Raw genomic sequence first — 27,545 nt, forward strand, 5'->3', positions numbered from 1 at the left:
CATCCAGCTGCGGACCATCGAGGCACATCTCTCTTGCTGGCTTGGACCCCGATCTCCCAAGAAGGACTGAGGTGTGTGTACTGAGGTGGGGCTCGCCTGGGGGGTTTCGACTAGACCTGCCAGCTTCCCCGCTCCCACTCTGACGCCTCCTCCCTTCCTTAGCAGCCCCCCTCTTATCTGCCCACCTTCCATGCTCTGTTCTCCGACTCACCTGGCCTTCTGTCCCCTTTGGCGGCGACTCGGCCTGCCCCACTTCCGACCACGGAGGCTGGCCGTCGTGCCCCGAAGGATATGGGTTACAGACCGTGCGGAGACACCAGCTCCGCGGGCGGCTGTCCTGGCTCAAGTAGAAAAAAACCACCGGGGCCAGCGCCGGGTAAGGCAGCTCCTCCGCCTCGGAGTCCGCACTGCCTGGGTCCTTTTCTGCGGACCCTGACCCCAGCCGGCCCCCGGCCCCGGACAGGTCGTTGAGCCGCATGAAGCTCCGGGGCTGTCCCGACTCCTCGGCTCCCGCTCCATCCTCCTCCTCGTCCATCCTCTGGCCAGCCGGGGCTCCGGGCAGTCCAGAGAGGGGCAAGAGGCGCCCCTCAGAGGAGGTGTCCTCACGCAACTGGGGGGCCCCGGTGGGGGCGCATCTGGGGGGCTCTAGGGCGCAAGCTGAGCCCCCGGGAGGGCCAGTTCAGCCCAGTTCCCCCTGCCCGCAGGGGCATGCTGCCCGCAGGGCACCGGGTCGCGGGGAAGCTCTGCCCGGGGCGAGTCCCGCTTCCCCTGGGTCCCCGGGGCTCTCCGGGCCAGCCGGCCGGCTCCCGGTCACTTTGTTCGGCTTCTTCGCTTCGCGCCCAGGCTCCGATTGCCGGATTCGGCGCTACCTTCGGCCAAGCACCCCCGAGAGGGGGAGAGAGATGGGGAGCACCGGCGGAGGGCGGGGGGTCCGAGGAGGGCGCCCCCACTTCCCGCGGCGCAGCTGGAGCAGGATCTAAGGGGTCAGCATCGTCCCGGCTCCGCGCCAGCAGCTGCGGGGGGAGGGGAGGAGGGATCTCTTTGCGGGTGGGTTTGGAGGGGGTAGGGGGCGGCTCCTTCCTCCGCCTCACGGCGGGCTTACGGTCCGGGAGGGGCGGGGAGACGGTGAGGGGCAGTCCCGGGCAGGGGTGGAGGCGGAGATGCCGCCGCCGCAGCCGCCGCGGTGGCAGCCGCTGCCGTAGCTGTCGCCGGCGCCACTGCCTCCTCCTCCGGCCGAGACACGGAGCGAGCAAGCGAAAGCGGCGGCTAGGCGCCCGGCGCACACCACAGCTGGATCCCTCACTCCAACTTCAAGCCTCGGCCCCGCCTCTCCCCTGCCAGCCTCACAGCCAATCGCCGCCCGCCATCGGCCCCAAGGCGTGTGCCCATTGGTCAGCCGCCGTGGCAGTGCGGGCGGGAGCGCCCGGAGAGAACCACAGCTGGAATCCGGTTCCCACCCCAAAGCCCGGGACCGCCTCTCTCCCCTCCCCTTGCTCCTGGGTCCGCTCCCAAAGGCTAGAGCCAATCAGACCGCTACCCAGACCGAACCCACTTTCCTATTGGCCTCTGGGGTCTTTGGGACTCCCTTGGAGCGAGCCTCCGTGAATCAGTATTTGGCTTGGGGTCCAGGGGTAGCGCCGCAGGTCCCGGGCATCCTTTGTCCACGACCCCTGAATTGGACAGCAGCCGGAGGGCGGAGCTCAGTTCTGGGTGGGCCCGGAGAAGGGAGGCTGGCGGCATGGGGGTGAGGGTGTGACCAGCCCCAGAAGGAAATCCTGGGTCTCCACCTGGTTAATAGCCCACTCTGTCGTTGAGCTTGATAGAGGGACCAGGGAAGGGAAGCAACGGAGCTGTATGTCCCAGGGGTGGGGCTTCGGGCTGGAGGGGGCCGGTCTTGGGGGAAGCCGGCAGAGCCAGGGAAAGGCAGGGATAGGCACGGCCTGGGCGTGGCTTCCACCAACCTCTAGGGTTTATTGATGCTACTCCAAAGTCCACTTCTGACACGTTGATCCAGACCTGCTAACTCTAACTTGCCGGCCTGACCTCACTGAGATAATCCTGCGCTTCATCCCCCGCCCATAGGGATCCTGTGAAGGGCGTAGACTCCGCGAGGGGGCTTCGTTCTTGAACACGTGGACCCAGGCAGATAGCTCCGGACTGCAGAGCCCGGATTCCCCAGAAACAGAGCGAGGACTCCTGAAAAGGGAACCGCTGGGGTCTTGAGTGTGGGGGAGGGGATGAAAGCACAAACCTGGGCTTTACCTTCAAAGTCTCCATCCCTGCCTCAGTTTCTCCTTCTTGAATTACAATATGACTTAGGGGGAGGCTGTCTGCGTGACAGGAGCTTCACCTCCACCCTACCGGCCGCGTGTCTGGGAAGGTCTGTGCGTTCCACGCGCGCACACGCACCCGCAGACCCCGGCCCTCGCCCCGCCTACCTCTGCGAGTTCGGGGGCTCAGACACCTTTACCTCCTTTCCGCCGCTGGGGCACTCCAAAAAGACGTGTGTGGAGCGCAGGGCTGCAAGAGTGCTGGGCGCGAAGGGTGTGGGGGAGACATCGAGGATTAGACATGGGTAAGCACTTCCCCAATATCTGCAAGAGGTAGAAACAGCGGTACCAAGCAGGTGGGTCATTTCCCTCTCTCGGAGCGCTAACGCCACTGCGGAGAGTCCGAAAGATGAAGCGGATGACCTCTGTATCCCTCTCCCCCGACTCTCCACGCAGCCCCGGCGCACCGCCGTGGCGGAGGTAGGGGGCATCTCAGCTCCGGCCCGGCCAGCTGCGGGGCACGGGGTGGGAGCAGAGTGGCTGCAGTGCTGGTCGCCTCTCTTGTTGCCCTTTCGTCAAATCCGCGCACTGAGTTGTGCAAATGAGGCCGGGCTCATCTGCATTTCATGCTAATGAGCAGATTCCCTAAATGCCTTTTTTTCCTGGCGGGAGTCTCTGCTCTCATTCCTAGCGTGCGGCGCCAGAGTCTTGAACTCCGGGCGGTCTTTTGGGATAGGGGGGCTATTTATGGTTGTACTGCGTGTCTGACGCCTTCTTCCCTCCTGCGGGTCCGCAGTCTGCAAGGTGCTTGCTCCTTCTGTGGGGGTAGAGGCTCGGGGCTGGCTCGGAGAGTTAGGGATTCTCATCACCCAATCTTTGCAGAGGTGGGAATTGAGGCCAGAGAGCCTTGCCCAGACCGATGGTCGGGTTCCCTTGTGGTAAGCAAGCCCCACACCTCATCCTTCATCCAGGCCATCCCTGGTCTCTAGGCTGACCTCTGTTCTAGAACATAGCCAAAAAGGAGGGCAGGCACAAACAGATCTGGATAAATTGAGATCCACATCTATTTCCCTGGGTTTGGGGCCTGCAGAACACTTGCCACCCAAGACATCCTCATCCCCATACTGGGCACCAAAGGACTGTGGTCCAGTCAGAGATGCTTCCCCTTAGCCTAAGTGGGGGAGGGGTGGTGAGGCAGGACCCACTAACTTCAGCCTTCCAAGCCTCAGCCCCTCTGACATCACCTCCTCAGAGTGGCCTTCTTTCCAGCAAGTATTTCAATGCCTCTGTAGTGCTAAGGTGCTGAGGATACAGTATGAGCCAGACAAAAGTCTGGAACCTTGTAGCACTTAGCCCAGGCTGGGATTGTATATGTATATTTCTGGTAATGACTGCCTCCCCCTCCAGCCTCTGTGTTCCCTGAGAGACTGTGTCCATTCTGCTTACTAGGACCTGGTCTAAGGGTTTGCCACACAGTTGTTAGGTGAATGAATAATATCTTCGGGTAGGGAGGAGGAAGGAGAGATCAAAAAATTCCTTTCTTTGGGCTGCAGTTTCCAACAAAGAAGTTAAGCTGAAATGTCTAAGACCTCTTCTGCCCTTATGGGCAGCACCCTGCTTGGCTAGCAGCTCCAGCCCCCTCCAGGGCTGCTGCGGTGGTCCCTTTCTCATAGCCCATTTGGCTCCCCCAGGATCAGAGATCTCTTCCCATCTGTGATAGTCTTTGCTCAGGAATACAGACATTATCCCCATTTAGTCCTCAACAACCCTGAGAGCTGAGTGGGTGGTCTCCCATTTTTTCAGATAAGGAAGCTGAGGCTTAGAGAGATGAAATGACTGAAGTGACTGCCCACACCTCATGGCCCTGTCTCCACTGACCCTGCCCACAACTGCCCTGCTGGGAGAGCAGGGAGCACACACCCAAAAGGCACTAGCAGCAAAGGGAAAGGGAGGCTGCCCGAACTTTTTTTTTTTGCAGTTCTTGGCCAGGGCTGGGTTTGAACCCACCACCTCCAGCATATGGGGCCGGCGCCCTACTCCTTTGAGCCACAGGCGCTGCCCATGCCCGAACTTTTAAAATCCCACATCTGAGCAAAATTTATGTTCAGCACTTCAAGCCCTTGGGCAGCGCCTGTGGCTCAGTGAGTAGGCCACCGACCCCATATACCGAGGGTGGCAGGTTCAAACCCGGCCCCGGCCAAACTGCAACAAAAAATAGCCAGGGGTTGTGGCGGGCACCAGTAGTCCCAGCTACTCGGGAGGCTGAGGCAAGAGAATTGCCTGGGCCCAAGAGCTGGACGCTATGGCACTCTACCGAGGGCAACAAAATGAGACTCTGTCTCTAAAAAAAGAAATTCAAGCCCTCCTGGGAAAACTCACCCTTTAAGGCACTAACTCCTTCTGAACCCACTTACAGAATCTCATTGTCATGTGTGTGCCTGACAACAGGAGAAGGGAAAGAGGAGACCAGAACACAGGTTGGGTGAAGGGGCAACACCAAGTGCACTCTCCTTCCTGGCTGGGCCTGGGTCTCCTGGGAAGGAGGAAGCCTTAGGGTCTTTATGGTACCCTGAAGACCCCAGAAGGAGCCGCAGGTGCTGAGGAGTCACAGGCCAGTCTCTTAGCCTCTCTGGGCCTCAAACATCATCTACCAGTATGAGGCTAAAGGTACCTGCCTCACCAGCTCATTCATGAAAGTCAATGGGATGACAGTGGCAAAAGGGCTTGGCAAACTGCCCAGACTATTCCAAAGCCAGGTCTGGGGCTGCCAAAAAGGCCACCTGTGCTTCACCACACTCCATCCTCCCTCCCTGCTACCTCCCAGGCCTGGCTCTACTTGCCCAGCCCTCTCACTTCCGGGCAAGGCTGAGTAGGCTCCAGCTAGCAAGGGGCCAGCTGACCTTGTTGGCTGGAGCTCTAATCCCCTCCAGATGGGCCCATGGCTTGCAGTGAGGGCCTGGCTGCCCAGCTGACTCTGGTCCTGGTGACCATGTGTGGCTGCGTGTGACCATGTGCAGGGAGCTACTCCATCCAGTCCTGAGCACCTTCCTGCTCCACTCCTCCCCGCTGCTTCCCCCAGGAAGTGGCCCCATGCAGCTTCACCTTGTCTCTAGCAGCTGCTTTTAGCTATATTGCTTGATTGAGGGGATATGAAGACACCCAGGACTCAGCAGACTCCTGAAGGCCCCAGGGGGCAGCTTGCGTCCCATCAACCTCATCCTCCACACCAGCCTTTCTGAAAATATGTTTCCCACTTGCCCCACCTCTACCCCACCCCGTGGAAGGTAGATGGGTTTCTGGATCCTGCCAAGATGTATGTGCCAAGGATGGGATCAAGAGCATCTCTCAACACTGAGCAGGCTGAGGTGGTCACAGGTAGAGCCTGGCTTTCTCTGCAGCTCAGATTTGGGGAAGGACTTCTAACCCAACAGAAGCTCCAAATGAAAGAGAACTCTTTCCTCAGACCAGCTTGCATGGCAGCAGAGGGGTGGACAATATGACCTCTTACAGGAGGCCATGCTTCCATCTTGGTGTGGTGGGGGCTAGATGGACACCCCCAAAGAAATGTTTTAGTCCTGGCAACAGCAGCTCTGCAGTACACCAGGGCATGTGCAAACGTCACTATTCCATGAAATATAAAAATTCACACAGACATTTCCTGTCCCTGTCCTGGCTCAAGAGCAGGAGACAATGGGGAGGGAAGGCAGGTTCCCTTCTTAGCATCTCCTGGAGGTGAGAATTGGGCTTTCCTCTCCTGGGCCAGTCCACACACCAAGCCCAACTCTGGTGATCTGTATTTGGTTTTGGTCCTCTGATCACAGTTTCATTCAGGCTGCAAATGACCATGGATGGGGGCAGGGTCAGCCTGGTGACCTCTGCAAGGTGATGGAGGAGTGGGGGGAGGCAGAGGCATCAGCCTGGGCCTCCTAGAGGATGAGGCCCTGGGCTGCCGGTTTTCTCCCTCACAAGTGAGGCTGAGATCCTGAGGTTACCGCGGGACACTGTTAGGTTTATTCCAGGGTGAGTGGGGTACCCACGGGGAGGCAGTGAGGATGGCCAAGGTCACCTGGTGGCGGGGTGCCCGGGGATGGCCACAGGTTCTGCAGGGCACTGCAGAGTCTGAGTCTCTGGTCATTTGGAAAGCTCTGTCTTCTGCCCAGCCCTAGGGAGTCGGGCAGTCACTGATGGAGCAGTTTTCGTAACTCACAGGGCTCAGTGATGGGCATGGAGCAGGTTTGATTCTCATACACATAGGCAGTGGCCCGGTCTTCTAGCCGTCGCAGGGTACTCAGGAAAGGCAGCTGGCGGGACATGAAGCTTGAGGGATCCCCATCAGACAGAATTAGTACCTGGAGCAGCAGAATAGCAGAAAGGGTTACTTGGGGGGCACAGGGCCAACTGGGAGTTTACCTCTCCTCAAGCCTTCAGAGGGGATGGAGATGTCGGAGAGCAGGGACAGGGAGAGGGCAGCTCAGAGGAGGTGGTATTGGGCCCACAGGGACAAGCACCTTGTTAGGAATGTACATAGAGTGGACACACTGCACCAGAGCCTTGGTGTCCTTTGCCTGGCGGTCTCCACAGATCACGATCTGGCCAGAATAGAAAGGTCATTCCAGTATCAGATAAGAGAGGGGCTGAGGCCCAACCTTCCACAGCTTCCTCATCCTCCTCCCTCCACCCTACCCTGTAACCCCAAGAAGAAATGGGACTCATCTCAGTTGCCAAGAGGCTGCATCAGAGTTAATGCTTGGCAAGTGGCAAAACATGCACACACATACACACACGAGAAGACACAAAGTGGTAATGTCATACACAGTGGCAGAGATACAAACACAGGACAACAGAGAGCACACGGGTGCATCCAGAGAGACACAGAGTAGTCACAACTAGGTGTACCCGCACAGAGCCAGATGCCACACGTACAAACACCAAACACATGCACACCCAGACACAGATGCAAACATGCCGATGGAAGCAGGCGAAGCTGAGACGGGTGTATCCACGCAGACAGGTAAACACCAGGATACCCACAAAAGGCAGGTGCGCACACACACACACACACCTCCAGGGTCACACACAGCAATGACACAATAGGGACAGAAACAATTACGCTGATACACAGAGACAGAGAAATATTCCACCAGCCACTAGGGACCCGTATTTAGCCCCTATCTCCAGTCCCCATACACCAGCAAGAGGACTAGAGACAGACTCTCACACAGGCCTAGGCCGAGGCCTGTCTCTCAGATGCAGACATCTCCACTGCAGAGAGCAGCACACACAGGCCTGAGATCTGAGGACAGCCCCCACTGTAGCCCCAGATCTCCTGCTACCCGTGATCCCAGCACAAGTGTCCGCTTCCCTCACCTGCTTGAGCGTCTGCTGATGGGCTGAGAGGGTGTGGACCATCTCAGGCAGTGCCACAGGGACGCGGCGCATGCGCTCTGAGAAGGCAGTCAGCAGGCGCACGCATTTGTCCATCCAATCCCTGTGACCCGTGAAGCCGTGCAGCCGAAGCAGGTTGTGGGCTGACACGGAATTGGCACTGGGCTCTGCACCATCCTGGTCTGCAGGGTGTGGAGAGGCAGGAGGTAAGGGCAAGGGACCCTGGGTCCCAGGACCCTGCCCCAGAATTGTGTCCAGGGTCCCCAAGGGGTCGGACAGAGAAGAGGCCCTGCTTCCTCTGTTCCTCCTCTGGTCCAAGAGTTAAAAGGATAACTGCACCCCCTGCAGTTATTGACGCTTCACTCTCTCATGGGCATCCTCAACTCCATTTGTGCCAGGTGGAACTCCTAGTGCTCAGGATCCACCTCACTGAGACCTCTGTCCAGCCACCCAGCTGCCCAAGTCAGAGTACCTTCATCCTTGCCCCCTTCCTCTCCCTCCCTCATCCTCCACTTCTAATCCATCTATAATGGCTGCTGGGGCTGCAGCCACAATAACTCCAATTCCCACCACCTCTCTCCATCTCTGCCCTCTACCATCATTCAAATCTCTGCCCATGCCTGCCCATGCATCTGTGTCTCTCTGGATGCACCTGTGTGCTCTATGTTGTCCTGTGTTTGTATCTCTGCCATTGTGTATGACATTGCCATCCCTTTTCCACCCCTGGTCTGAGCCAGAGCCAGAGCAACCTCCTTAAACCTAAACCACGCTAGTTCACAAGCTGCTCAAAACCTCCTTGCTCTGCCACCTCAGCACCTCCTGGGGACCTGCCCCTCTGCCCTCAGATGCAGGCTGTTCCCTCCCTGCCTGAACCTGAACTCTATCCCAGCTCCTCCGCACATGACCCCTCTTGCCCTCCAAACCTTAGTTAAATGACACCTGTTACAGATATAATATGATCTCTCCCAGGCCAGGGTGGATCTTCTCTGTACTTTTCTTTCAAGGCCCTTTCATCCCCTCAACTAACATTTATGGAGCACCCACTATGTGCCAGGACTGCACCAGATCTTGGGGGATACAGCAGTGACAGAAAGTTCTGCTCTTTGAAGAGCTAAAACTTGAGTAGGAGGACAGAGACCATTAACCACAGTCAAGGCATGGATGTGACCAAGGGACAGATACTTAGTAGAGGGTCCTACTTCTCCATGGCACACACCACAGTTTAAACTACATGTTGGTGCATGCATTTTTGCATTATTACTGTTTATTAGTTGTCTCGCGTATTGTACTTTAAGCTTCATGAGGGCAAGGACCACATCAGCCTTATTTAATGTCTGAATCCATGGGTGCCAGTTAGTGTGCTAAGTGTGTGCATAGGACAGCTAAATCAATCTTTACACCAACCCTGTAAGGTAGTGCCAATGTTAGCTCCATTTTGCCTATTAAGAAATCAAGACTCAAAAATAAGAGACCAACCCAAAGTCACACAGTTAATAAGTAGCAGAGATGTGATGCCAGGAAGGCTCTTGCCCATGCCTGCTGTTCACCGCTACACTGCACTTACACCTCCCCCAGGGAAACCCAAGCCCCAGCCGAGACCAGGACTCCAGGCCAGCATCATACCCCCACTGACCGTCCTTCAGGCGCAGGGGCAGGCCAGCCCCCAGCTCAGCCTCGCTGCAGAAGTAGCCACCACCCTGAGAGTCCCAGAAGAGCCTGTCCTGTGTGTCTTGCAGCCGCAGAGCCCACTCAAGCCAGGAGCTCTCCTGTGAGGCCTCATACAGGTCCAGCAGGCCCCGCACCACAAAGGCGTAGTCCTCCAGGAAGCCCCAGCAGGGCGGGTTGCTGGGGACAGGCATCAGGGGAGGGGCTGGGACAGGCCCAAGAAAGGGGGCCTTTCACAGAGGGGGCCTCTTTCACATATTTGTTCATTTATCCTTCCCAGTGAACCCTCTTGGGTAGGCACCCTCATTTCCTAGTTGAGTAAAGGGGCCCAGGGAGGATGAGAACTCACAGCAAGCACCTGGCAGAGCCAGGATTGGAGCCCACTAGAGGGGAGACATGGGGCAGAGGCAGGCAGGGACACACAGGGAGATGAAGCCTCAGTCTGCGCAGCTTCCTACCTGTGCTCCACAGTCCCCCCTGAGCCAGTGTAGCAGGTCCGCATCAGGCGGCCAGTGGCCACATCAAACATGTGTCGCTTCAGGAACTTGGCACCACTGGTGGCACAGTTGACCAGCTTGTCTATGCCCAGGACAGCCCCAGTCACAGCATAGCCAGACACCATCAGGCCTGGAGGCAAAAGAGACCAGTGGTGGTAAGAAGCTGGCCAGGGCCCCTCAAACCCATGCACCCTAACACCTCTCTGGAGCAGTGGGGTAGGAAGGGATAGCTTGGGTCCTGGAGCCAGGCAGGGCAGGGTTCCCTGCCTCGTGTGTGACCTTGGGCATGGTAACTACTACAGCTCTCTAAGCCTGTTTGCTCTTTGGTAAATTGAGGGCAATAAACCTAAGGAAGGAAGACTTAGCATTTAGCTAGTGCCTCACAGACAAAAGGGGCTTTGGGAAGCGTGATCCTACGGACAGGTGTGAGGCTCAGACATGCCGCCCCACCGTTCCAGGCAGCCAGCATCTTGTTGTCCAGGTGTGGCTTGGGCCGGTGTTTCCGGGCCTGGAAGAGCTTCTCCAGCCCAGTATTGAGCAAGGTCCGCACAGCCTCCACGTCCAGGCCAAAGCGGGCAGCTGTCAGCTCCAGTGAATACCGCACAGTCAGCACGTTCTGGCCCTGCAGCTCTCCCTTGGGGTCCTGCGGAAAACAGCCTTTGCCGGGTGCCCACAGGCCAGACAGGCTCCGGCCCCTTCCCGTGTCCCCAGAAGCCCTCACCTGACTGAGGCCAATGTTGCCGGCCTCCGTGAGCCCATAGTGCTTTATGAGGAGCTGGCCTGAGGTCAGCGGCTCAGTGGCACCAGGCACAGGCTCAGGCAGGAGGTGCTGGACCTCTTTGACTGTCCACACGTAGAAGGCGCCCTCTTTGGGCCGCATGCCGCGCTCTGGGGGCGAGTCTGCGTCCTCTGCACAGTAGAAACCTCCAAACTGAGGGGAGGGAGAATTGGCTGGCTCCAGCCTAAAGGGCAGTGGAGGCCCCAACCCTGCCACATGCCCACAGCCAGGCCCGCCTGCCTCAGTGAACACACACCCGGTGGGTCAGGCTCCGAGACACATACTGCAGGATGCCTTTGGCGACATCAGAAAAGAATTCATCCCCAGAGATCTGAGGAGGGAAAGAAAGGAGGCTGAAAATAGAGGTCACTGGGGCTGCCTAGGGACTTTGTGGGAGGGTGACATTTTTCCAGGAAGATGGGAGGGAAGCCTGGGTGTATGGAAGGGAATTAAGAGTTTAGATTAAGTAGGAGACATAATCACCTGGAAGGCATGTGAATAGGCCACGGCAAGCTGTGCCTGGTCATAGAGCATCTTCTCGAAGTGTGGGACATGCCACTGGCGGTCCGTGGAGTAGCGGTGAAAGCCCTGTGCCAGGCGGGATGCAGGGCTGGAGGCTGATCCCAGCCTCTGTCCCAACTCCACTACCTCCCACCATCTCTCCAGGAAACCCTCAGCCACCTCACCTGTCCCACATGGTCCCGGATGCCCCCATTTGCCATCATTTTCAGGGTGTGTAGGGCCATCTGCTGGGCCCGAGAGCCATCCTGGGTCAGTCGATGGCTGAGCCAGTAGGAGAACAGGAAGTTCAGGATCACTGTGAGGCACCAAAAAGACATGAGTGAGAGAATGGGGAATGCAGGAAATCTGGGAGGTCAGGAGGCTCCTCGTCAGGTCTGGGCTAGGAGTTCACCCAATAGGCAGTCTCTGGACAGGCTGGGAATTGGGAGATCAACAGTTATCCCAGAGAACAGAAGGTCACCGCCCAAGCTAGAGGTCAGAACATTGGCCCAAAGAGGACCAGAATATGGCTGACCAGATCAGAGACCAGAAAGTCATTAGCCAAGCCAGGATCACAAAGGTCAGGTTGTTATCTAGGTCAAGGTCACAGGGTCACTGCTAAGTCCAGAAGTCAGGTCTTTACTGACAGGCCAGAAGTAAGAAGGTCACTGGCTGGTCAGGAGGACATGAAGCTTAGGACTGAGGTGGAGGTTTGTAGATCATTGAATAGGACAGGATCAGAAGGCCAGACCTGGGGTAAGGTGGGCACAGGGGACACTGACCTGGTGTGGGAAACTTGGGGGCCTCTGCGAAGCCACCATATTCTTCGTCATAGCCTTCATCCAGCTGCTGGAAGCAGCGGCTGTTCATGGTGGCACCAGAAGGTGGCAGCTGGCGGTCACCCATGCTGATCTCTGACCGGGCCAGCAGGGCTGTTGTGACACGCTGGCTATTTTCTAGCAGGGTATTCTTGTTCTGTTTCCACTTTTGGAGGTGGGGGCACACCTGGGGGTCAGCTTGTCTCCTCATTACCCACCCTGGTCCCTCACTCCCCAGAGCAAACCCACCTGATCTCGGATTCGCAGCAACACTGTGCGGAAGCCAACTCGGGTCAAGCCATCCTCTGGAGGGAAGTAGGTGCCCCCAACAAAGGGCTGGAGGTTGGGGGTCAGCCACACGTTCATAGGCCAGCCCCCACCACTGCTAGTGGCCTGGCAGAGAGAGCACAGACATGAGCAGAGACGCCCCAGAGCTGGAGCAGCGCACACTTGAGTGGGAAGACGGCTCACCTGCACAAACGTCATGTACACCTTGTCCACATCTGGCCGCTCCTCGCGGTCCACCTTCACACTGATGAAATCCTCGCTGAGCAGGCGGCCTATCTCCTCATTCTGGAAGGACTCCTCCTCCATCATGTGGCACCAGTGGCAGGTGGAGTATCCCACTGGAATGGGGCCAAGAGGAGGTCGGGGGCCAGTGATGGGTCAGGAGCCAGCCAAGTGGTCCCAGCTGGCCTGAATAGGTCCTGACCTTCAGATTCCTGGGAGCCCCCAGAGCCCAGAGGAACTTCCTCCTATCCGTGGTGCACTACCTGAGAGAAAAATTGGCTTGTTTTCTTTCCTGGCCTTGTCAAAGGCTTCTTGTCCCCAGGGGTACCTAGACAAAGCAAGTGGGGCATCACTCAGCAGACCAGGAGGTCGAGGAGGGGCCTGGGACCCCAGCTGCTTTGGGAAGGCATCGTGAGAATACTCACCAGTCCACGGGATTGTAGGCATGTTGTAGGAGGTATGGTGACTTCTCACTGATCAGGCGGTTGGGAGTCCTCTGGGGCACAGATGGTGGACAGCTAGACCGGCTTCCCTTTCCTCCAGCAGGCATGGGCACTGAACTATTGACCGTCGAACTCCGGTCCTTGTCCCGGGAGGAGCTACCCCTGGAGAGGCCGATGGGTCACACAGGAAAGGTAGGAACTCCTCCACCTTCCCCTGGAACCCTGGCACCTGCCCCATGCCACCCAGCCCCAAGCCCCACGTAGAACCCACCTTTCTGAGCCACGAGGGAGACCGTGGCCTTTGTGCTCCCCCTTGTGTTTTGGGGGGGGTGAGGAGAGGTGGCTCATTGGGGGCTCCCTGCCAGGTTAGTCTCCCCCAACCTCTCGGACTCGATGGTGGGAAGAATGACTGTGAGGTTGAGGCGGGTCACAATGGACAGAATGGTCATTGGGGCTCCGTTCTCTCCCCCTAACAGGGCCCCTCCCAGCATGGCTGTGGGGAGGTGGCTCTCTGGCAGGCCTGGGTGCATAAGTGGGCAGGAGAGCTGCCCGCTGCTGGTGACTGCAAAGGTCAAGAAAAGTAGGTTTGGGGACTGGACCAGGTTGGGGGCAACCAGAGGAAGACAGACACCAAGTCTCCCTCGTTCCACAGCCACCTGCAGAGCACTTTTGCAGGGCCAGGCCCTGTGCTAGACCCCCAGGACACCTAGAGAATCCCAAATGGGCCCTGACCTCACCAAGTTCAGCCTGGGAGGGTGGTGCTGCGGAGCAGACCTATACAATGACAGGTCTGAGTAGCAGTGAAGGACTGTGACGGGATATGGGGTACTGTTGAGGAAGGCCCTTGGCCCAGTACTGGGGTGCAAGGAAAGCTTCCTGGAGGCAGTGTCAGAACAGGACAGTCCTTAGGGAGCCAGATGTGTGGGGGTGAAGGTGGGGGGCCTCCTGCAGGGTCCAGGCCTATAACCATGGGAGCCGACCGGAAGATGGGATGGGGCATGTAGGGGTGGTCTGGGCAGGCAATGGGAACGGGCTCCGGAAAGACAACCGGCCCGCAGGCGTAGGGCGTGCCCGAGCGGCCCGCTTGCTGCCCGCCAGTACCTGCGGTTTGCGTCGAGGCCTGGCCCGGCGCGGCACAGCAGAAGGCCGCGGCCCTCCAGGGCCCGCGAACCCAGCATGGCTGCTCAGACCGTGGGCTGGGACGCCGCGGACAGGAAGGGACCAGGAGACTGCGAGGGGCGGACCAGGCCCGGACAGAGCCGTTGGCGGGTCGTCGCTGAGGCTCTGGGCTGCGAGGCTGGTCTCCGAGCGCCGCCCGGCGGTCAAAGGCGGAATTGCAGACCAGAGAGCCCGAGCTTGCAAGTGTGTTCAGGAAACTGGAATGGGCTCACTAGATTACCCTGGCCTGCGGGAGGACGACCCTCCTGATGGAAATAGGAAGGGCTGTGGGATGCTAAGGCCATGAAATGTCAGAGCTTCAGCTCATTTTGTACAACCTTTGCCCATTTTTCAGATAAGAAACGAAGCCCGACCCCAAAGCATGCCTTGTCCAGGTCCACCTACTTTGGCTTTGGTTTGCACAGCCTCTCTATCCCAAGGCCCTGTTCAAATCCCACACACCCCAGGAAGCCTTCCCTGAATAATAACAATTTTATGCCTCAAGTATACTTTGCACACTTGCCTCATTTGTTACTGAATAAATGAATATACTACCACCCAACTGTGACAAGGGGCTTGTGAAGGGGTATAACATAACAAGGGACCTGATCTGTTGGAAGGGACAAGGGAGAAAGGTTTCCCTGAGGGAACCACGTTTGTGCAGTAGCTACTTAGAGGAAGCATGGGGAGAGTGCTGGGGAAAGAGGCAGAAGGAACAGGATATGCAAAGGCCCTGTGGCATGTCAGTGAGTCAGGGCTGAGGAACTGCAGAAAGGAAGACAGGTAGTAGATGAGGTTAGGTGCAAGAAGGATGGAGTGTGTACACTGTCAGACTCCTGAGAAAGCAATCAGGTCTCAGAGGGACTTGTGAACTGTCAGAAGGGAATTTTTGAAATATAGTGATGGGGTCTTCCCATATTGCCCAGGCTGGTCTCAAACTCCTGGCCTCAAGCAATTCTCCCACCTCAGCCTCCCAAAATGCAGGGATCATAGGGGTGAGCCACCAGGCTCCGTTGGTAGGGAATTTTGATGAGACCAGAAGGAAGTTATTGAAGGATTTTAGTCAGGAGAGTGACCCAGCTGATCTGTGTTTTGGAAATAGTCTACTAGACCAGTGGTTCTCAACCTGTGGGTCGCAACATTAGGAGGTTGCGGCATTAGGAAGGTTGAGAACCACTGTATAGATGCTCAGTGGAGAAAGGGGCAAGAGTGGAGCAGGGGTAGTTAGGAAGTCAACAGCGCCCAGGGGGTGGCAATATTGAGAAGGGGATGGGCTGGAGGTTAGAAGGAGAAACACCATCAGGATTCCTAGTTAGGAAAAGGGGGTGTCCAGCCTGACTTGCGTGGTGGGGCCATTCCCTGAAGGGCAGGGGATGGTTCATGAGGTTCATTTTTGGCCCTCTTGGTCTGAGGTGCCTTTGAGGATGTGCACAGAGGGATGGAGATGACAGGGCTTAGAGCACAGAGGAGAGGCCGTGGAGACAATGTGGGTGTGGAAAGTTCTTCCAGGGACATGGTGCAGCAAGCAGGGAAGAGGACTCAAGTCTGGGCTTGAGTGGGCCTGAGGGAGATATAGACATGGACCAGCCATTGTATAAAGGGGAAACCCAGAGAGAGTGGCAACCCAGCGACAAGGAGGGCAAGGGGCGCAAGAAGAATGGAGTGTGTACACTGTCAGACTCCTAAGAAAGCAACCAGAATGGGATAGAAACAGGTCCCCGTCCCCGCGGTGGGTGTGGGGGGCATTATTCCAGTGAAGTCAGATGGTGGGTGGGGAGCCAAGTGGAGGAGGAGGGAGGGGAAAGGAAGGGAAAAAAAGAGTGGACAGGTATCTGGTGTGATGGAAAGGATAGAAAGATTGAAGATGGCTCGGTGCCCATAGCTCAGTGGTCACCATGCCAGCCACATACACTGGGGCTGGCAGGTTTGAGCCCAGCCCAGGTCGGCTAAACAACAACTACAATAAAAAAAAAAAAAATAGCCAGGGGTTGTAGCAGGTCCCTGTAGTCTCAGTTACTGGGAAGGCTGAGGCAAGAGAATTGCTTAAGCCTAAGAGTTGGAGCTTGCTGTAAGCTGTGATGCTACGGCACTCTACCGAGGGTGACATAGACTCTGTCTCAAAAAGAATAAAAGAAAAGAAAGTCACTTTTAAGATGGATGAAGCTAACTAAGACACATATGGATGGGAAGAATTTGGTTGAGACAAAGTGATTGAAGCTGTGGAGGAGAGGAGATGGCTGATACTGTGTGGTTATGAGGACGTGGGGCTGTAGGTGTCAGAGAGTGGCAGGCTGAGGGAGGGGTAGTCTGCTAAGTGCTCCAGGTGGAAGAGATGATGTTAAGCTCAGAGAACTGGAAGCTACCTTGAGTAGAGAGGAATCTGGGGTGATGACAAGCCCAAGGTATGACCATGAATGAGAGTAGCTGAGAAGTTGAGGGGCAGAGAGGTCATCTCCTAGGTTAAGGGAGTCACCTGAATTGAGGTAAGAGCTGCACGAGATGACCATGTCCCAAGACCAAAGCATCCCAAGAATGAGGTGGAGTGACAGCCCCAGGCATGGTGGAAGCAGGACAACCCGGTGGCACCTCCTTCCAGGGTCTTATGAGCAGGAAGATGGTTCAGAAGGACCTACGGGAAGCAAGGCTACCAACCTCTTCTTTATGAGATATGAAATAGCTCCCCCATGAGTCCTAAGGGTCTAGCTAGTTTAGAAGAAGGCCTAGGTGGGGGTAACACAAAGGATGAATCAGGGACCAAGAAAGATGTAAGCTTCCCAGGTTTGAGTGTGGTAGATGGGAGTTGGACTCTGGGTACTGCCTGGCAAAACCAGGAGTGGAGGCTGTGGTGGGCTCTTTACTCAGGTTCATTCTTGGAAGAGGGTAGTCCCTGGGCTGAATGAACATTGGCCCAGGAGCATCCACACAGCACCCTCATAAGGAGGGGACTCTTGATCCCATCTGACAAGGAAACAAGCAGAGACATATGGAGCTTAAATAATTTACTCAAGGTCAGAGATCATAACCACTTATTATTAAGTGATTACTATTATTAAGTTCAAACCTCGGAGCAGAGTTTTGAACACTGTCAGTCTGACCCCTATGCCAGTGTTCTTGTCTATTCTGTCTGCTATTGTGGGACTACCTTCTCCAACCCCCACCTCAGGAAGGAGAATAGCATTGTGCCCACCCCACTGAATTTGGCATTTCTGGCCTATGAAAAGCCATTTGCCCACAGCACCCCAAAAGGAAGCTGGGGGTGGCTGTAGACTGCTTGCAGAGCCAGACCTTAAGACTGAGGACACATCAGTGTCCAGTGGTCCAGTGATCAAGGGCCAGAAAAGGAGTGAGAGTGACTATGTGGAAAGCGGCCCCCTGGATGTACCAAACCTGCCCCTAGCCTTGGTGTCCCAGACCCCACACAGGGATCAGATTCCTTGGCTAAGGTCAAGTTTCTTACCAGCCCTGGTGAGAGGGTAAAGCTAGATTTAAGATGATTCAGTAAGACACAGGAGCTCCTGCACCTACCGCATGCCGCAGGCCTCTGGCTCACCTGCCCTGCTAAGCCCTGAGGTCCTAGAGGTTGTGGGTTTTGCAATTCCTGGATCCCTCCCAGGTGAGCCCAGCACTTTGGTCACAGCAGTCACTCTGTATTTGCTAAGTTAAATATGGAGCTCCTGCCCTGGAGCCAGACTGTCTGACTCTCGAGTTCCAGCCTCTCTCAGTGCCCGCTTTGACTTCCAGCATGCCACTTAACCTCTCTGAGCCCAGGTGTCCTTGCCTGCAAAACGGGAGCAGTGTTGGCTGCCAGAATGAGAAACCTGCGCAGTTAACACCTCGAGGGGCTTTGAGCTTGCTTTTATGCTCTGTTGTCCCCGTTTTGAAATTCTTAACCCAGGGTGGCGCCTGTGGCTCAAGGAGTAGGGCACCAGTCCCATATGCTGAAGGTGGCGGGTTCAAACCTAGCCCCGGCCAAAAAAAAAAAAAAAGAAATTCTTAACCCAGTATTGAACAAGGACACCCCCATTTTCATTTTGTACTGGGCCTCAGTAATTATGCAGGTGATCCCGAGTGACAGCGACATTCTGTACCTCAGAGAGACGTTTCAAGGATTAAACGAACTGATCTGCTTAAAGTGCTTAGCACACGAGTGTTCAATAAATGGGACCAAACGCCTATTGTCCCTTGCTGTTAGGTCACCCCCAGTGTGATAAATGAAATGCTCGAATCGGTGAGAACCTAGGAGCATCTGGAAGCGAAGGTGTCACGCTGATGTGGGATGAGGGTGAGGAGAGTTGAAAGTAGCTACAGAGGGCGTAGGAGCAGTTTGGGGACCCAGATGGAGTAGTTTCCTCGGCCGCCGGTAATCCTCGTTGTGGTCCAGACCCGGCAGCCACGCCCCGCAATAAGTCCACTTGGTGAGAGCGGAGGGCGAGGGTCGGTCTTTATTAAGGGTGCGTTCAGTCTCCAGCTCCCAGGTCATCGCCAGGCTCTAGCTTCAGGAGCTGCCTCAGGGCCGGGTCGCCGAAGTTTGTATCAGAGTTCAACACGCACCACTTCTCCGCTCGGGCCCGGAGGCGGAGCGCGCATGCGCCAGCAGGCGTGGGGCGGGGCGGCGCTCAGAGGAACGGGTTGGTGCCGGGCTGAGAGGGCGGGCGCAGCGGCCCTGCGGAGCCAGACGTGGGCAGCAGGGGCTGCGGGAGGCCGGCGGGCGGTGGCGCGAAGGCTCCGGCCTGGGGGAAGACGCTGACCGAGGCGGGGAGGGTCACGCCGGCCGGCACGCTGCTGAGCGGAAGGGGCAGGGAGGCACTGTAGGTCATGGAGCCCACGGGCGCCCCTACGGGCCCGCCCGGTGCCGGCGACCCGGTTCGCATCTGGTTCAGAGTAGGCCTGCCCTGCTCTCCCGGGCTGAACGGGTTGGTGGAGGACGGAGCGCTGAGACCTGCAGAACGAGAGTGGGTGGGGGCTTGGGGCAGGCTGGGGGACAGAACCCTAAACAGGGAGGGTCTTTGAGATGGGGAACAAGAGGAAGATTCTAGGGCGGAGAGAGCAGGCCCCCGTCCTCCCCACCCCCCGTGTTGTGGGACGAGGTAGTGACCTACCTGTCAGGAAGGGGTTCCGAGTCTTTGCAGCCTGGGGCGCCTTGACCAACGAGTCAAGGTTGACCAAGGAAGAGGCCGAGGGGCCCAGGAAGGACTCAGGAGTCCCACACGCCCGGATCTCCTTGCTGGGCTGCGTTAGTGCTTCCCCTAGTACTCCCATGTCAAAGGCATCTGGCTCCTTCGTGGCATTTTGCTTAGAACTGGGGCTGGGCTCTCCAAACAGGTCCAGTTCTGTAATGGAAATGCTAGAGCTCATTGGTGGAGAGAGGGATTGGCACCCCACACGGCAGGAAGAGGGCAGAGTGCCCTCTGGGTGGGCCCCTGTTCCCAGAGCCAAATCATCCCTCCTCTCCTGCTCACCCACGGGGCTGCTGGGCTTCCCAGAAGGCGAGGCTTGGGCACACTCCAGCCCCTCCTTGGTCTCTGTGGATTCTGGAGGTTTGGCAAATGGGTCAAAGGTCGAGGTACCACCTAGAACTAGAGGAGAAGAAAGGGAGAGAAGATGTGTTGGCAGAAAGCGTAGGCACTGGTCTGACGCCTCTCCAGGGAAATGACCTTCTGGACACAGGCAGGATCTGCTCCCCCTTGGCACAGAAAGAAGACCCCAAAATCCTCCAGACCTTCACTGACACCCTCAGGCCCTGTACTTACCAGGTGTGTCAGAGGTGTCCATGGAGACTGCCCAAGGGTCAGCCCCAGCACTTGGAAGTTTGTGGTGGGGAGAGTTTGATGCCCACGGGTCTGTGGTTGGGGGTCCAGCAGGCAGCACTGGGGTCCTGCCCCAGGGTTCAGAGGAGGAGAGCATAGGAGTCAAGTCCCAGGGCTGGCTTCGGGACAGGACATTTCCCGAGAGGACTGGAGACCAGGGGTCTGCAGAAGGCCCCCAGGATGAACCACCAGCCTCTGTGTTTGGCCTAAGACCTGAAATGGAAACAGTACGGACATGATCCCAGGCCCACCCAATCCCTCGTCCATGGCCCTTCCCAGTTACCCTGTCCTAGCTGGGAGGTGTGGAATCCATGCACCGCTGACTCAGGACCACCCAGCAAGCTGAGCCCATATTCAGCAAGTTAGCCCAGGAGCCTGAATCCCCAGGCAAGGGTGACTCAGACCACCTTCTCAGTCCAAGACAGGCTAAGCAAATTGGAGGCAACAAGAATACACAATGCCGCATTTCCCATGAACAGAGCATTTCAAACATGCTCCCTTGGCCCTCACAACAAAAGCCATGTCCCACAGACTGCAGAGGCTCATGGAAGTGAGTGACTTGCCCAGTGCCCAGAGGCCAGCCTGGGAGCCTCTTGCAGCCCTCCTTGCCCACCTGGGATGTCCCATGGGTCAGCAGAGCAGTGTGTGGAGGGCGGGGCCTGGGCAGGTGTGAAGATGTCGGCCAAGTCCAGGATGGAGGACTGTGGAGGGGAGAGGCAATCTTGGCTCAGAAGTGGGCGGGGCCCACAGGGAGGGCGGGCTGACCTGTCAGCCTGACAACAGCTCATTCTCTCCTTTATTCATGCCACAAATATCTACTAATGACCCATCACCTCGGTACATGGCTTTACAGTTTACAAAATGTTTTCTTATCCAGGAAGTACCTGATTTTCATAACCACCTTGTGAGGTAGGTAGGGCAGTGATATACCCATTTTATAGATCAACCAGGTGAGGCCCGGGGAGGGGAAAGGGTTTGTCTAAAGTCACACAGCCAAGGGGGAAGCAGAGTGGGATAGAATCCATGCCAGAGGGGGCAAAAAGGGCAAAATCAGAGTTTTTCAAAATGTGCTTATCTCCCTAGATCAGTGTCCAAGAAAACTTGACCATAATGAACACGGGCAGGAAGCAGACAGGTACGGCCTTGCTTGTAGCAGTTACCCACTCCCCACTCCTGGAATGGAGGCATGAATCCAAGGTGTCTTCAGCCTGAGCCCACCCTGGCCTTGACCAACAGTATCATGTAATCCTAGAATGTCAGAGCTGAAATTGCCTAATAAGCCCACTGTGCAGAAGAGGAAATGGGCCAAGACAGTGATGTGCCTCAAGCCATAAAGTAGGTGACTGAAAATCCAGGGGTCTCACATCAGGATTCTTTTGCATCCTGCTTTGCTGTCAGCTCAGTCACCAGTCCATGCAGTATGGGACCAGAGGCTTCTACCCGCCCTACTTCCCATTTTCATTTAAAACACTTAAGTAGTGCTTACCGTATACCAAGCTTCATTCTGCACTCTTTACAAATACTAACTCATTTCACCTCCCAGGCCCTGTCCAGCCACACAGCAGGTCTACCTGGCTGGTTTTCAGCTTCTCCTCCTTTTTGTCTTCTCTCTCAGGCTCTCTGTCCTGCCGTAGGCGGCCAGTGGCCCCTGCATCATTGGCTATGGGGGAGTCATCTCCCTGCCAGGACCTCACCTCCTGCAGAAGGCACAGAGGAGTGAGGCACATGAGCACAGAGGCTGGAGACGAGGAGAGAGTGCAGGGTGGGAAGCGACTGAGAGGTTAGGAGCACCAGGACCACAGGGTGCAGCAGGGGGCCTGTTAGTGACTGCATAGCACCTCCACCAGCAGCAGCAGCAGCCCTGATGGGCCTGGCTACCACCCGCTACCTTGTTGTGCTCCTGCCGGCTCAGGCGCAGAGCCAGCTGCAGCTGCAGGTCCTCGTCCCTGTGGGAGGCTGGGGGAACTGGCTGTGAGGGAGGAAGAGAGGGTGAACTTGACCGAGCGCTACCACATGGGGCCAGAAGGGCAGCATAGTCTGCCAGATAATAGGAATGGAAAGACGGAGGGGCCCACCCTGAGTAGGGGTAGGCAGCATGCCCTTCCAGATGACAGTGTGGGTGTGGCTTTGTCCCTGCTTGGATCTGAGATGCAGTTTTAAAGGTTGGGAGGATTGATCCTTCTCCTCTGTACCCCTGAGAGCTCTCTAAGCCCTGCCACGTGAGGCCCAGCTACTTCCTGGCCGGTCTTCCCAGATCCACAGAAGTAATGGCCAAAAAAGGTGGTATCAGGGGACCATCTCTGTCCCCTCCAAAAGGACAGCTGATGGGGGGCAGTATATCCGAGTCCTTGAGGGCTGTGTCTGTCAGCACTCTCGTCCATCTATACCATGTAGCAGTAGCAGGCCCCTGAGACACATGAGGTACCCCCCACTGCACACACACTGCCCTTTCCCAGCTTGACTGAAAAGGATGGGAGGTGGCAGGAGTAGGGAGGAATCAGACCCTGACTGGGACCAGCTCAAGGACAAAGACAGACCCTGTGCTGTCCTTGGGTGTGGGAGTGGGGGTTTGGGGCCCAGGTGTCGGAGGTAGTCAAGGCTGAGGGGCACCCAGGCACCTCTCCCTCCTCCCAGGTCCCCTTCCTACCACCCCTGCAGCCTCTCACCTTCTCAGCCTCCTCTCGGCTCATGGCCAGGGCCAGCTGCAGCTGTAGCTCCTCTTCTCCTGACGTCTGAGGCCGGGCCTGCTCCAGGTCAGAGGTGTAGCGGGGGGATGAGGAAGAGGCTGCAACAACCATCGTGGCTCTGTGACCACACCAGTACCCACAGGCTCTCGTCCCCCTCCACCTGCTAGGAGGCAGAGGGGAACTGAGGGGGAAGGTAACAACTGGCAGTCAAGAGCTCTTATGGGCCAGGCAGTGTGGGTACTGTAAGCTCACTGGCCCACCCAGTGGTGACAACTCAGATGGCCCCTGACCAGGGTCCTGAAGCATGACTTGAACCCAGGTCCCCTGACTCCAGCTCTTGAACTCTGCCAGATGGACCCCATCCTGCTTGGGACCAAGAGCATTAGGAGGGCAGGAGGTTCCAATCAGTTAAGGGAACAGACTGAAAGCCTTTGGCAAACTGTCAAGAGCTATAATAAAAAGGGGCCATTCTGAGTATTCCTCAGATCAGGGAAGCCCCACTGGGGCAGGAAAGTCAGGCACTGTCCAGCGGCCAAGCCACCCCTATTCTCAAGGGCAGTGCCCTGAAGTGGAAGGAAGAGGGAGAATGCCAAGTGTCTGGGCACAGGGCTGAGGGCATTGCTGGACCTGGTCTCATTCAATTGTCAAATCAAACAATGGAGGTAGGTAAGCTTATCCCCATTTTACAGATGAGAAGACTGAGGTTCAGAGAGCTAATTACCCAGGTCACACAGCTTAGAAAAGGCCAGTATAAAGAATACTGTCTGACCCCATAGCCTATGCTTCTGCCCACCATGCCATCCTATCAGACAGCTAACTAACAATAACAAATATGTAACAGCCTTATCCTTTGAGCTAACTTGTTGAGCACCTACTGCATGCCAGGTGTTGGGCCTTGCGTATTACATTCCTTATCTTGGAATCTTCCTGACATTCCTCTGAGGTCGGTATTCTTTATTTTATTTTATTTTTTTGCAGTTTTTGGCCAGGGCTGGGTTTGAACCCACCACCTCCGGCATATGGGGCCGGTGCCCTACTCCTTTGAGCCACAGCCGCCGCCCTGAGGTCGGTATTCTTAACCATGGCTCGGGGCTGCACAGACCCCCTCCCTGTCCCGGTCACATGCAGGGCTCACTCACAGTTATAGGAGGACGGGGAACCTCGGGGGCTGTAGTCCTCACCGTGACGGCGGCTGAAGCCCAGCTGCCCGCTACCGATGCTCATGCCCTCCAGCGCCATGCGTTCCTTGGTCTTGAGGGCATGGGTTCGCTCCTGCCGCAGACGCTCCTCGTCCTTGAGGAGGGTCATCACCTGCTTGACCTTCTCTCTCACATTGACACCCTGGTCCTTGCCATCACGGTCAATATACTGGAAGTCCTTGAGCGTCTGGATGGTGTACAGGTTCTCTCGGCACTGGTGGGCCACCCGCTCGGAGCCTGTCTTGAGCAGGTAGTCCAGCAGCGTCAGCGCCTTGTACACGTGCCGCCAGTTCTTGCCACTGTCGTTGAGCCTCCGCCACAGCATGCCCATGACCTCGGCAAAGGCCACCGTGTTGAAGGTCAGGTCAGCAATTTCTGACATGAGAGAGCTGGGCGGGCCCCAGGGGTCATTGCTGGTGGCCTCGCGCACCTTGACCTCTGCCTCGGAGTAGTTGTGCACGATGTTCTTCACCTGGCGCCGGAGTGCGGAGGTCGTCATGGCTGGGGACTTGGAGGTGGGCAGCCCTCGACCCCGCCGGAGGTGGAGGGCTGAGGGCCACCGCCTCGAGGTCACGGTCTTGAAGGATGGGCCGCCGTGCTCTCAGCAGGGCGGCTGCATCCTTGGGTTCCACATGGGGCTGAAGAAGAAAGGTTTGAAACTCAGGGACAGTGGCCATCAACTCATTGGTCACTCAGTCACTGACCAACTAAATAAGTCCTGGCTAGAGTGTCCTTGCTGCCAAGAACAGCCCTCAGTGGGAATTTAATTTAACTGATCCAGCAGGCAAGTCTAATTTTGCATACTCATTTGTCTTTGCAATCATACCACAAGGATGCTGTTACCCCCACTCACAGATAGGGAAAAGGAGGCTCACAGAAGTATTAATGGACTTGTCTAAGATCACAGAGCTGATGGGGAGCAGGATGTCCCCACCAGAGAGTGTACAGCCCAGGGAGATTCTGACAGGGTCCAAGAATGCCCACTGGCCTCACTTCTGCTCAGCTGCCTCCTCCATCTCTGCCAGGATCTAGCTTAAAACCTATCCTTTTCAGCGTCTCAGTTCTCTTTCCTCTTCTCTCTTATTTTTAACTTTTGTAGTTTGATTTACTCAACATCTATTTCATGGAGGCCATTTTGGAACCAGGCACTATGCCAGGCACAGAACACATGTCTTGGTTCACCCAATGTTCAGCTGAGAGGGTCCAGAAAGTCACAGTCTGGTGTAGAACTGAGGAGAAGCACAGGGAGACCCAAGTAGGGGAGATCAGAGGAGACTTCCTAGAGGGGGTGGTGGCTGAGCTGAGATCTGAGACCTGAAAGGAAGGGTGAGGAGTGAACCAGCAAGGTGAGGAAGGGCAGCTCAGAGGGAATGTGGTGAGCTGGGCTGGAGGCCAGAGAGGAAAGAGCATTTGGGGATGCTGCCTCGCAGAGATCTGGCCACTACCACCCCTGCTACCCCCAAGTACACGGGAGAGCACTCAGGCCAGAGATGGGATGTGACCTGGTGGCAGAGCTGGGACTGACACCTAAGTCTCCAGAAGACTAATCCAGTACTTACTGCTGTGTCACCCGGTTGAGTAATTAATAATTCATCTGATTGTTTTTCTGTCTTAGCCCACCTTCTCAGCCAGAGTGAAAGCTCCTTGAGGGCAGGGGCAGCCTGGGCCCTCCAAACCCCAAGGCCCTGCACAGATGGCAGCCTCCTGATATCCCAGCAGAGGGAGGGTCAGGACCAGCCCACTTTCCTCCCCACAGCCTTTGGTCTTCAGGCTTCCTGCTGAAAGCTGACGTAGGCCCATAACAGAGGAAAGTCCTCCCAAGGCCCTACCAGCAACCAAAAGTGGAATTCCTTGGCTGCTGCCATTGCCCGGTTGCGCGCGCACACACACTCACATATATACACACACTGGCCTGCAGAACCTCCACTTCACCTGTGAACCTCCACCTCAAATGCCCATAGAGATGGCACCTCTCAGCTCCACCCTCCATCCCCATCCTAGCTGTGCCCCAGCTGGTCCCAGGCTGCCAGAGGGCAGGAGTTAGGAGGCTGTCCTTCTCTCCACCTGCCTGCTCCCAGGACAGCCTGATTCCTCCCCGATTCCATGTTCCTTCCACCCCAGTCCTGCCAATGCTGGGCTCAGTTCAAAGCAACCCCACAGATCTTGGCAGGTTTCACCAGGGCCCAGGTGCCTGGGAGAGCCTGGGCTCAGAGGATGGGGTCCCGGGGGAGCCAGTGAGGCGAGCGTTTGCCAGGAGGGCTGCCTACCTTCTATCTGCTGTCTGTCTGTTCCTTGTTGGCCTTCTGTGAGGATGCCACAGCCACAACTTGTTTAACCCCAGCCCTCCCCCTTGCTAGTGACTCAGATCTGCCTTCACCTCCCCAAGGGGTGGAGATGGTGGAGTCAAGATGGGAAATAATGTGCTCCAAAGCCCGCCCCAGAGCACACTCCTCCCTGCTGGCTGCTGGAACTAGCTGAACCAGTTGGGCATAGTGACTCCACCAGAGCCCTACCTGGACCTGGCTGCCCTGGTCCTCCTGCTTGGCCTCAGCGGGGACACCAGCCTTAATGGAGAGGGCCCTCAGGGTGGGCCTAGTGACCCTGCCTGGACTTTTAGGAGGCATCTCTGCTGGTCTGCACACCTCTGTAGGAGCTGAGAGATGGGGGGATGAGGAGGTGCCTTGACCTCCCTCCCCTGGAATTTGTGGAGACAAGGCTGGAGGAAGAGGGGACTGGGTGAGGCCGCTGGAGCATGGAGGTGGGGGAGGAGAGGAAGGAACGCAGGAGGGAGCGGCTGGGAGTGCTGCCAGCAGGGTTACAAGCAAAGGGTTTTATCGAACACAATATGCCCAGAAATAAAAGGGAGTGAAACAGAAACCCAGCAGCTGATAAGGTGGTGGTAGCAGCAGTGGTGGTAGTGGTGGCAGCCTCGGGCAGCTGGTATGGAATTACTGCAGTGACCTTGAGCCAGACCCTGTCAGGTGGCGGGAAGGGCGCTGAGAAGGCAGGACCTGAGAGGCCAGTTCAGAGGTGGGGGGAAGGGAAAATGAGGTGGGAGGGCACAGGGCAGCAGTTCTATTCTACATAGAGGGTCCCAGGATAAGACTGTGGGAGGGGGCCTGGGTCTACTCCTTTCAGGCTCCCTGAGACTGGCCCACCTGGAGAGATTCCCAAAAGTCAGGACTAAAAACAGCAAATGGCTCACTCCCCAGCAAATGGCTCATCCCCAGAGTGGGGTTCAGAGAGATGGAAGAACCCAGATCTGTCCAGTCACAAGTGCATGAGTTTGTCCAAAGTCTGTATGCCCCCACACCAGCCCTCACCCCCTCCTGGTCCTCAGCTAAAGCAGGTTGCAGCCCCCCATCAGGTCCAGCTTGGGCAGTGCCATTTCTGATCCCGCTCTTCCCCCAGCACTTCTTGATGCTGGAGGGACGAAGGAGTGAGCACCAGCTCTAAGCTTCTGTCAACTTCATCAGCCCAGAGGGCTGCTGAGTCTTGGGGGCAGGGAAGTGGGGTTAGGGCTGCCCTGGGCTAGAGGTGCATCGGGTTGAGGAAGAAAGAACAGCAGAGATGAGCAGAAGTCTGTGGGGAATGCCACAAAGATGCCAAGTCCCAGGAAGGGGTGGGGAGCTGGGTCCTGAGTTCCCTTCTGGGGGCTGCAGGGTGGGAGGGACAGCAGGCAAGAGCCTCCAGGTTCTCTGCAGCCCAGCTCTCCTCTCCCCTGCCTGTACCTGAGAAAAAGAATAAGCTCCAAGTCTACTCTTTGCCCCTGCCTTCCATGCAGGGCACTGCCAAGGTGGGGGAGGAGGGGGACCCAGGAGGGAGCT

The 27,545-nt window shown here is 56.8% G+C and overlaps 3 protein-coding genes across 26 annotated transcripts in view; all 3 read right to left on the minus strand.

Moving 5' to 3' along the window:
* The window catches only part of CACNA1G (calcium voltage-gated channel subunit alpha1 G), a 62,805-nt gene extending 62,251 nt beyond the window's left edge, over positions 1-554 (minus strand). For all 22 annotated transcript variants that reach the window (XM_053568707.1, XM_053568694.1, XM_053568711.1 and 19 more), the window contains exon 1: positions 294-554. In XM_053568707.1, coding sequence (XP_053424682.1) covers positions 294-535 — 242 coding nt within the window. In that variant the 5' untranslated portion in view covers positions 536-554. The remainder of the gene's footprint in view (positions 1-293) is intronic.
* Positions 555-6,258: 5,704 nt separating this feature from the next.
* SPATA20 (spermatogenesis associated 20) lies at positions 6,259-14,519 on the minus strand. The gene is made up of 16 exons (XM_053568724.1): positions 13,969-14,519; positions 12,850-13,029; positions 12,688-12,752; positions 12,386-12,540; positions 12,164-12,307; positions 11,879-12,080; positions 11,282-11,412; positions 11,079-11,183; positions 10,852-10,926; positions 10,539-10,748; positions 10,268-10,460; positions 9,779-9,947; positions 9,289-9,500; positions 7,638-7,837; positions 6,779-6,859; positions 6,259-6,619 (listed from the first exon to the last, which is right to left on the minus strand). The coding sequence occupies exons 1-16, from the start codon at positions 14,043-14,045 to the stop codon at positions 6,449-6,451; spliced, it is 2,370 nt and encodes a 789-aa protein (XP_053424699.1). The 5' UTR covers positions 14,046-14,519; the 3' UTR covers positions 6,259-6,448.
* A 2,496-nt stretch (positions 14,520-17,015) lies between these two features.
* EPN3 (epsin 3) lies at positions 17,016-27,294 on the minus strand. 3 transcript variants are annotated; one of them, XM_053568727.1, is made up of 11 exons: positions 26,232-27,294; positions 23,659-24,356; positions 22,499-22,617; positions 21,721-21,801; positions 21,404-21,529; positions 20,446-20,533; positions 19,776-20,045; positions 19,485-19,601; positions 19,125-19,355; positions 18,036-18,964; positions 17,016-17,928 (listed from the first exon to the last, which is right to left on the minus strand). In XM_053568727.1, the coding sequence occupies exons 2-10, from the start codon at positions 24,215-24,217 to the stop codon at positions 18,642-18,644; spliced, it is 1,914 nt and encodes a 637-aa protein (XP_053424702.1). In that variant the 5' UTR covers positions 24,218-24,356; positions 26,232-27,294; the 3' UTR covers positions 17,016-17,928; positions 18,036-18,641. The 3 variants fall into 3 exon arrangements, with proteins under 3 accessions (XP_053424702.1, XP_053424703.1, XP_053424701.1); XM_053568728.1 differs by lacking the exon at positions 26,232-27,294 and adding an exon at positions 25,986-26,214 and having other exon boundaries at positions 23,701-24,356; XM_053568726.1 differs by lacking the exon at positions 26,232-27,294 and adding an exon at positions 25,986-26,214.
* Between the last annotated feature and the right edge of the window lie 251 nt (positions 27,295-27,545).

This window comes from Nycticebus coucang, chromosome 18 (assembly GCF_027406575.1).
Source record: "Nycticebus coucang isolate mNycCou1 chromosome 18, mNycCou1.pri, whole genome shotgun sequence".
Lineage (NCBI taxonomy): Eukaryota > Metazoa > Chordata > Mammalia > Primates > Lorisidae > Nycticebus > Nycticebus coucang.

Bases quoted from the DNA above. Each gene is read 5' to 3' on its own strand.
- EPN3 (XM_053568727.1), bottom strand. From the start codon at position 24,217: ATGACGACCTCCGCACTCCGGCGCCAGGTGAAGAACATCGTGCACAAC. The intron at 21,530-21,720 runs GTAGCGGGTGGT...TGCCTTCTGCAG, and splicing joins GCCGGCAGGAGCACAACAAG to GAGGTGAGGTCCTGGCAGGG. The intron at 20,534-21,403 runs GTAGACCTGCTG...TCCCCTCCACAG, and splicing joins AGAAGCTGAAAACCAGCCAG to TCCTCCATCCTGGACTTGGC.
- SPATA20 (XM_053568724.1), bottom strand. From the start codon at position 14,045: ATGCTGGGTTCGCGGGCCCTGGAGGGCCGCGGCCTTCTGCTGTGCCGC. The intron at 12,753-12,849 runs GTGAGTATTCTC...TGCTTTGTCTAG, and splicing joins GCCTACAATCCCGTGGACTG to GTACCCCTGGGGACAAGAAG. The intron at 12,308-12,385 runs GTGAGCCGTCTT...TCTCTCTGCCAG, and splicing joins TGTACATGACGTTTGTGCAG to GCCACTAGCAGTGGTGGGGG.